At 44.8% G+C, this 9,626-nt stretch overlaps 2 protein-coding genes across 2 annotated transcripts; both read right to left on the minus strand.

Annotated features, from left to right (window-relative positions):
• Positions 1 to 1,625: 1,625 nt before the first annotated feature.
• On the minus strand, positions 1,626 to 2,784 carry JR316_0006573 (uncharacterized protein; the record flags this gene model as incomplete). Its single annotated transcript, XM_047892319.1, has 2 exons — positions 1,626 to 1,829; positions 1,903 to 2,784. 2 exons carry the CDS (start codon positions 2,782 to 2,784, stop codon positions 1,626 to 1,628), a joined length of 1,086 nt encoding a protein of 361 aa, XP_047749668.1.
• Positions 2,785 to 6,805: 4,021 nt separating this feature from the next.
• On the minus strand, positions 6,806 to 7,964 carry JR316_0006574 (uncharacterized protein; the record flags this gene model as incomplete). The annotated part of the gene is made up of 2 exons (XM_047892320.1): positions 6,806 to 7,009; positions 7,083 to 7,964. The coding sequence occupies 2 exons, from the start codon at positions 7,962 to 7,964 to the stop codon at positions 6,806 to 6,808; spliced, it is 1,086 nt and encodes a 361-aa protein (XP_047749669.1).
• Positions 7,965 to 9,626: the final 1,662 nt, after the last annotated feature.

Here is a 9,626-nt window from a genome sequence, read left to right on the forward strand (position 1 = left end):
ACGTTTGACGTCCAAAGGATGATGTGATACCCATGGAACTCGTTCTCGGTTGTTTCCTGTCTTGACAAATGGCTTCCAATGAAGTTTTCCAGACTCCTTGAATATGAAAGCATCGAGAAATTGACATCCCGACGAGGAAACAGCCCATTCGATAACACAACCATCGAACTTTATTGTTTCTTTAATAAGATTAAGTGCAAGTGCTTCGGACTCGGCGTAAACAATTGCGAAACAATCGTCGATGTACCTTCCATAGAAGGCCACGTTTGGGTGGTCTAAGATTTTTGACTTTATTTCAAAATGGGCTCCAAAGAGGTTAGCAAGGTCCGGAGAATCCGCGACGCCCATTGCGAGGCCATTTTTTTGTCTAAAATATCTAGACCCATGTTGTGTTATCAATTGCGTATTGCCAATCTCGATAGCACGTTTAAAGATGCCCAATTTAACCAAGTTATTCTCTAACGAATTTGGATTAATATGGGCTAATGCAGTGTTTTCTTCCGAAGCGTTGAGTAACCATTCCTCGTACATATTACAAACGATTTCGATGCACAAGTCCAACGGAATATTGGGATAGAAAGCAACTACATCCCCGGTGACAAAATACCATTGTCGTTTGGGGTCTATACGCAATTGGCTTAATCTCGTAAAGAGATCCTTCGTTCCGTGAATGATTGAAGGAGTCGATTTAATAATCGGCTTAAGCTCTTTTGATACAAACTTGGCTGCAGGATTAAATACTACAGAGTGACACGGAATTATGGGCCTAAATCCAGTAGGTTTCTTGTGGATTTTAGGTATACCATGAAATTGAGGATACTTGAACGATGATCCGTCTTCCGGTACATTCGATAGAAAGAATCGAGACAACCCAAGTTCAAATAGAAACAGATGTTCATCTTCGACGGTACGTGCGAGAGTTTGCATCTGAATCATTTTGCTCTTCATAACTTCTTGCGCAACTTCGAATTCTAACTCTTCGTAGTTGCGTTCATCTTCAAGAAGATTGAGCTCATTCCTTAATATCCAGTCGCGTTCAGACACCGCGAGGCCAAGATTCTTATCTGTCATCGTAATAACATAGTTGTTATCGAAAAGAAACTTTTGGATCTTGTCCCTTTTAGGAGAGAACGCGTGCTTTCGCATCTCTTTAAGGGCTTCTTCCGGGATACTTGCGATCGTTTTAATAACGTACCGACGTCCCATTGAAAGGCCAAGTTCCATAAATTGCGGTAACATTGGAGGTTTCTCTTTCTTTTTAGAGCTTACTCCATAGTCTGGATCGAAAGGTTTATTCATGCCTTCTTTAAACAAAAAATAGATACGCCATCTTATTCTTCGTTGAAAATCATTCCATGCTTGCATGATCAGACTTTTAGAAGGCAGTGTAAAAAACATATAATTGAGTCCAAGAGATAAATCATTTGCTACATCAACAGGGACCGAAACACCAGGACTACAGTGTACACTAGATCTATACTGGCCAGCCAATAAGAATGAAATCGGGGTATTGAGGTGTACAAAAGAAACTGCGTCTGTTTTAGTCATGGTGAGTATATCGTCAGGAATAGAGTTGGGGAAGGCGGGTCTCACCGACGTAAATGATGCTACAGTAGACCGCGCGTCTAGGCTCTTGCCTTTCCCTTTCCCTTTGGATCGTTGTTCTTGACGGGAGCTCTCCCCTTCCCTTTCTTCTTGTTGTCGACCTTGTTGGAAGCCTTGGTTTGAGGCTTCCTCTGCGAAGGCGTCGACGACGACTTGGGTTTCGAAGGGCCAGCTTTCCTGGCCTGAGGTTGAGGAGCCTTGGACGAATTCTGGCCAGACAAAGTCTGGGTAATTAGAGTAATAATTAGTGTCCAGAATTATGGGTGAAGGGTTACGAAAACTTGCCTTCTTGCCCACAGATCCAAGGTTGAGCTTTTTGAGACGTGCATTCAAGCCCTTATCAATAAGGGATTGAATCGATGGACCTGGTTTGGTCGCATCGGCCATCTCGACATCGGCTGTTGCCGCAGTCGTCCGCTTTTTCTCAATCTTAATTGCCAAGGCGCGGTGGCGCATGTTGACAATCTGTTTGATATGAGAAAAGATCGCCGGCAGTATAGTTTGCAGCGCACTGCATTCGGCTTTCTTTTGCGGAGACACTACCCACTCTGCTATACGTCGAACTCCCTTGTTGTCTGTAGAGAAAACAGGGAGCTTGTAGCTGGATTTGCGATCATCGTAAGTTGCCTTAACGATGAGGGCAGCAGCTTCGTAGCAAGAGTTGAGCGCGCATTTATCATCCCAAAAAGCCAGCTCGTCCTTTTTCGCCTGAACGGCGCCGTCGTTAATTGCCTTTTGGAAGGCATCACGAGCGGAAGAGAACGTAGTGGAGACTCGAAGAGCCTCCGCTGACCCGGCATCCGCGAATTCCTTCGTAAGTTGGAACTCGGGTGCCTTCACCTTAAGGCGATTGGGCGTGTTGCCTGCGCTAACGGCAGATTCAAGGCGCTCGAGGCTAGCCTTGACTGTTTCCCTCTTGTCGCACCACGATGCGAGGTTGAGGAGAAACTCCCTGAGGGCAGCACGATAGTCAAAAAAGACGCAGTCTATGACTTGGTCAACGGAGCGGCACTCAGCTATTTTTTTGATGACTACAGTGGCCAGCTCGTCGATAAGAGCGTTATGGCGGCCTGCTTCATCGTTGACGCCGAAGACAGTGTTGTTGACGACGGCCTGGGTGAGTGCGTCCAGGGTAGGGGACATGGCACGAGAGAATGCAGCAGAGTATTGGGATGACATGGTAACTGATGGGTGATAGCAAAGTCGTTGGGTTTAGGGGGGGAGCGAGCACCGAGCGAAGCGAGGTGCGAGCGACTAGTTTAAACTGTGAGTTTGAAATAGAAAGAAGGCCAGAGGGCTGTTGGGGGATCCCAACAACCAGCCCTTTCGTCTTTATAGACTCTTCAGTGGCTATTCTTTAGAAGGAATGTTCTAGACATCCGATGACAGCGCGTGAAGTGATGCTGCGCAGCTGTCATGTATCTTACCGACTATCACAAATCTGTCAATGTTTATTGTCAAGTTAGACAGGTCTCTGATGAACAGAGTGTCACGGGTCGATGTGGCACATGGTAACCTGTCAAAAGTGGATCCAACACTTTTGTTCTTTGACATCGTGGGTTATTGACTGTGATGTGAATCACATGGATATAGATTACTCTGGTTACGTGGCTCCGAGTAACCGCGACATGGGAATATTCACATGTCTAGAGTATAAATAGCTTACCTGGGTCCTTACCTAACAATCAAACAATAGAATGATTGATTGTTGTGAATCTTAATTGGACAGTTCATGATCCGGTCCATCAAAAATGTTTCCACGGTACTAAGGAACTTTTCCCGAAGTACTAAGTAACTTTTCCCATGTACTAAATTAGATCCGGCCCTTCACAATCACATGCCGTTCGGAAGTTCACACGCCTACCTTACTTCCTACTAAGGTTAGACTTAGTTAGCTTAGGGTTGGGGTTAGGTTAGGGTTTAGGGTTTAGGGTTTAGGGTTTAGGGTTTAGGGTTTAGGGTTTAGGGTTTAGGGTTTAGGGGGGGAGCGAGCACCGAGCGAAGCGAGGTGCGAGCGACTAGTTTAAACTGTGAGTTTGAAATAGAAAGAAGGCCAGAGGGCTGTTGATTGTTATCAGCAGCCAGCCCTTTCGTCTTTATAGACTCTTCAGTGGCTATTCTTAGAAGGAATGTTCTGGAACATCCGATGACAGCGCGTGAAGTGATGCTGCGCAGCTGTCATGTATCTTACCGACTATCACAAATCTGTCAATGTTTATTGTCAAGTTAGACAGATCTCTGATGAACAGAGTGTCACGGGTCGATGTGGCACATGGTAACCTGTCAAAAGTGGATCCAACACTTTTGTTCTTTGACATCGTGGGTTATTGACTGTGATGTGAATCACATGGATATAAAATACTCTGGTTACGTGGCTCCGAGTAACCGTGACATGGGAATATTCTCATGTCAAGAGTATAAATAGCTTACCTGGGTCCTTACCTAACAATCAATTGATTGATTGTTGTGAATCTTAATTGGACAGTTCATGATCCGGTCCATCAAAAATGTTTCCACGGTACTAAGGAACTTTTCCCGAGGTACTAAGTAACTTTTCCCATGTACTAAATTAGATCCGGCCCTTCACAATCACATGCCTTTCGGAAGTTCACACGCCTACCTTACTTCCTACTAAGGTTAGACTTAGTTAGCTTAGGGTTGGGGTTAGGTTAGGGCTTAGGGTTTAGGGTTTAGGGTTTAGGTTTAGGTTTAGCTATTTAATCCAATGTGTTGCTTGTAAGTAGATGTTTGTTACTTTGTAGCAAGGAATACTTACGGTTAGGGTTTTTTTCTAATGCTTTACGCCTTACGCGCTAGTATTCTTTTCATCGGTTGTAAGATTTGGATATTCTGCCGAATTCTGGATGTTCCCTCTCTTGTGAGATTGAACGTCTATGAAGTATTATCTCGTTATCACTTTCGATACTTATCTGTTCAGCAGCTTCAACTAAAGCAGAATGATAAGTTTCATTAACGTTTTGAGTTTCGGGAACAACACCACCTTTTTCAGCGATGTCTTCATCCAGTTTACGAAAGACTGTTTTCTTCCACACATTTGCAAGGTCGAAAAGATTAGTATTGCGTTTTCGCGATACTATCCAACGACTTCCGAGTAGTCCTATCTTCCTCAAATCCGGTACGAACTCAGTTTCTCCGTCCACGAGGATCTGTGTGAACAGCTCCGGGCGAACATCATCGAGGTCGTGAACGTAATTTGGATCTGGTTTGATAAGGGGTCTGGACGAGTCTGCACTATACAAACCTTTCTCGGCATGTTCATACCATGCCGACCAGTACTCGGTAACAGTTTTTCCAAGTTCAGCAGCTGAAAACCAATTCCATACCTGATCAAATCTGGTTTTAAGTACAAGAATGGATTCGTCGTGCTCTGCGACTCGTAAAGCGAATCGCTTTTCCCAACGTTCTTGTATATTCTTCTTACACCAAGACATGACTAGGTTTTCGGGATAACCGCGCATCAAATAGAGAGCGTTAAGGTCTCTAATTGCTCCGATGTAGATTTCCTTGGTACTACATAGCACGGCTAACCTGGATAACTCTCCAATGTAGACGCCACGTTTGACGTCCAAAGGATGATGTGATACCCATGGAACTCGTTCTCGGTTGTTTCCTGTCTTGACAAATGGCTTCCAATGAAGTTTTCCAGACTCCTTGAATATGAAAGCATCGAGAAATTGACATCCCGACGAGGAAACAGCCCATTCGATAACACAACCATCGAACTTTATTGTTTCTTTAATAAGATTAAGTGCAAGTGCTTCGGACTCGGCGTAAACAATTGCGAAACAATCGTCGATGTACCTTCCATAGAAGGCCACGTTTGGGTGGTCTAAGATTTTTGACTTTATTTCAAAATGGGCTCCAAAGAGGTTAGCAAGGTCCGGAGAATCCGCGACGCCCATTGCGAGGCCATTTTTTTGTCTAAAATATCTAGACCCATGTTGTGTTATCAATTGCGTATTGCCAATCTCGATAGCACGTTTAAAGATGCCCAATTTAACCAAGTTATTCTCTAACGAATTTGGATTAATATGGGCTAATGCAGTGTTTTCTTCCGAAGCGTTGAGTAACCATTCCTCGTACATATTACAAACGATTTCGATGCACAAGTCCAACGGAATATTGGGATAGAAAGCAACTACATCCCCGGTGACAAAATACCATTGTCGTTTGGGGTCTATACGCAATTGGCTTAATCTCGTAAAGAGATCCTTCGTTCCGTGAATGATTGAAGGAGTCGATTTAATAATCGGCTTAAGCTCTTTTGATACAAACTTGGCTGCAGGATTAAATACTACAGAGTGACACGGAATTATGGGCCTAAATCCAGTAGGTTTCTTGTGGATTTTAGGTATACCATGAAATTGAGGATACTTGAACGATGATCCGTCTTCCGGTACATTCGATAGAAAGAATCGAGACAACCCAAGTTCAAATAGAAACAGATGTTCATCTTCGACGGTACGTGCGAGAGTTTGCATCTGAATCATTTTGCTCTTCATAACTTCTTGCGCAACTTCGAATTCTAACTCTTCGTAGTTGCGTTCATCTTCAAGAAGATTGAGCTCATTCCTTAATATCCAGTCGCGTTCAGACACCGCGAGGCCAAGATTCTTATCTGTCATCGTAATAACATAGTTGTTATCGAAAAGAAACTTTTGGATCTTGTCCCTTTTAGGAGAGAACGCGTGCTTTCGCATCTCTTTAAGGGCTTCTTCCGGGATACTTGCGATCGTTTTAATAACGTACCGACGTCCCATTGAAAGGCCAAATTCCATAAATTGCGGTAACATTGGAGGTTTCTCTTTCTTTTTAGAGCTTACTCCATAGTCTGGATCGAAAGGTTTATTCATGCCTTCTTTAAACAAAAAATAGATACGCCATCTTATTCTTCGTTGAAAATCATTCCATGCTTGCATGATCAGACTTTTAGAAGGCAGTGTAAAAAACATATAGTTGAGTCCAAGAGATAAATCATTTGCTACATCAACAGGGACCGAAACACCAGGACTACAGTGTACACTAGATCTATACTGGCCAGCCAATAAGAATGAAATCGGGGTATTGAGGTGTACAAAAGAAACTGCGTCTGTTTTAGTCATGGTGAGTATATCGTCAGGAATAGAGTTGGGGAAGGCGGGTCTCACCGACGTAAATGATGCTACAGTAGACCGCGCGTCTAGGCTCTTGCCTTTCCCTTTCCCTTTGGATCGTTGTTCTTGACGGGAGCTCTCCCCTTCCCTTTCTTCTTGTTGTCGACCTTGTTGGAAGCCTTGGTTTGAGGCTTCCTCTGCGAAGGCGTCGACGACGACTTGGGTTTCGAAGGGCCAGCTTTCCTGGCCTGAGGTTGAGGAGCCTTGGACGAATTCTGGCCAGACAAAGTCTGGGTAATTAGAGTAATAATTAGTGTCCAGAATTATGGGTGAAGGGTTACGAAAACTTGCCTTCTTGCCCACAGATCCAAGGTTGAGCTTTTTGAGACGTGCATTCAAGCCCTTATCAATAAGGGATTGAATCGATGGACCTGGTTTGGTCGCATCGGCCATCTCGACATCGGCTGTTGCCGCAGTCGTCCGCTTTTTCTCAATCTTAATTGCCAAGGCGCGGTGGCGCATGTTGACAATCTGTTTGATATGAGAAAAGATCGCCGGCAGTATAGTTTGCAGCGCACTGCATTCGGCTTTCTTTTGCGGAGACACTACCCACTCTGCTATACGTCGAACTCCCTTGTTGTCTGTAGAGAAAACAGGGAGCTTGTAGCTGGATTTGCGATCATCGTAAGTTGCCTTAACGATGAGGGCAGCAGCTTCGTAGCAAGAGTTGAGCGCGCATTTATCATCCCAAAAAGCCAGCTCGTCCTTTTTCGCCTGAACGGCGCCGTCGTTAATTGCCTTTTGGAAGGCATCACGAGCGGAAGAGAACGTAGTGGAGACTCGAAGAGCCTCCGCTGACCCGGCATCCGCGAATTCCTTCGTAAGTTGGAACTCGGGTGCCTTCACCTTAAGGCGATTGGGCGTGTTGCCTGCGCTAACGGCAGATTCAAGGCGCTCGAGGCTAGCCTTGACTGTTTCCCTCTTGTCGCACCACGATGCGAGGTTGAGGAGAAACTCCCTGAGGGCAGCACGATAGTCAAAAAAGACGCAGTCTATGACTTGGTCAACGGAGCGGCACTCAGCTATTTTTTTGATGACCACAGTGGCCAGCTCGTCGATAAGAGCGTTATGGCGGCCTGCTTCATCGTTGACGCCGAAGACAGTGTTGTTGACGACGGCCTGGGTGAGTGCGTCCAGGGTAGGGGACATGGCACGAGAGAATGCAGCAGAGTATTGGGATGACATGGTAACTGATGGGTGATAGCAAAGTCGTTGGGTTTAGGGGGGGAGCGAGCACCGAGCGAAGCGAGGTGCGAGCGACTAGTTTAAACTGTGAGTTTGAAATAGAAAGAAGGCCAGAGGGCTGTTGATTGTTATCAGCAGCCAGCCCTTTCGTCTTTATAGACTCTTCAGTGGCTATTCTTAGAAGGAATGTTCTGGAACATCCGATGACAGCGCGTGAAGTGATGCTGCGCAGCTGTCATGTATCTTACCGACTATCACAAATCTGTCAATGTTTATTGTCAAGTTAGACAGATCTCTGATGAACAGAGTGTCACGGGTCGATGTGGCACATGGTAACCTGTCAAAAGTGGATCCAACACTTTTGTTCTTTGACATCGTGGGTTATTGACTGTGATGTGAATCACATGGATATAAAATACTCTGGTTACGTGGCTCCGAGTAACCGTGACATGGGAATATTCTCATGTCAAGAGTATAAATAGCTTACCTGGGTCCTTACCTAACAATCAATTGATTGATTGTTGTGAATCTTAATTGGACAGTTCATGATCCGGTCCATCAAAAATGTTTCCACGGTACTAAGGAACTTTTCCCGAGGTACTAAGTAACTTTTCCCATGTACTAAATTAGATCCGGCCCTTCACAATCACATGCCTTTCGGAAGTTCACACGCCTACCTTACTTCCTACTAAGGTTAGACTTAGTTAGCTTAGGGTTGGGGTTAGGTTAGGGCTTAGGGTTTAGGGGGGGAGCGAGCACCGAGCGAAGCGAGGTGCGAGCGACTAGTTTAAACTGGGAGTTAAATGGAAAGTAGCCAGAGGGCTGTTGGGGGATCCCAACAACCAGCCCTTTCGTCTTTATAGACTCTTCAGTGGCTATTCTTAGAAGGAATGTTCTAGACATCCGATGACAGCGCGTGAAGTGATGCTGCGCAGCTGTCATGTATCTTACCGACTATCACAAATCTGTCAATGTTTATCGTCAAGTTAGACAGGTCTCTGATGAACAGAGTGTCACGGGTCGATGTGGCACATGGTAACCTGTCAAAAGTGGATCCAACACTTTTGTTCTTTGACATCGTGGGTTATTGACTGTGATGTGAATCACATGGATATAGATTACTCTGGTTACGTGGCTCCGAGTAACCGCGACATGGGAATATTCACATGTCTAGAGTATAAATAACTTACCTGGGTCCTTACCTAACAATCAAACAATAGAATGATTGATTGTTGTGAATCTTAATTGGACAGTTCATGATCCGGTCCATCAAAAATGTTTCCACGGTACTAAGGAACTTTTCCCGAAGTACTAAGTAACTTTTCCCATGTACTAAATTAGATCCGGCCCTTCACAATCACATGCCGTTCGGAAGTTCACACGCCTACCTTACTTCCTACTAAGGTTAGACTTAGTTAGCTTAGGGTTGGGGTTAGGTTAGGGTTTAGGGTTTAGGGTTTAGGGTTTAGGTTTAGGTTTAGCTATTCAATCCAAGGGTTTAGGGTTTAGGGTTTAGGGTTTAGGGTTTAGGGTTTAGGGTTTAGGGTTTAGGGTTTAGGGTTTAGGGTTTAGGGTTTAGGGTTTAGGGTTTAGGGTTTAGGGTTTAGGGTTTAGGGTTTAGGGTTTAGGGTTTAGGGTTTAGGGTTTAGGGTTTAGGGTTTA

Source organism: Psilocybe cubensis, chromosome 5 (genome assembly GCF_017499595.1).
Source record: "Psilocybe cubensis strain MGC-MH-2018 chromosome 5, whole genome shotgun sequence".
Classification (NCBI taxonomy): Eukaryota; Fungi; Basidiomycota; class Agaricomycetes; order Agaricales; family Agrocybaceae; genus Psilocybe; species Psilocybe cubensis.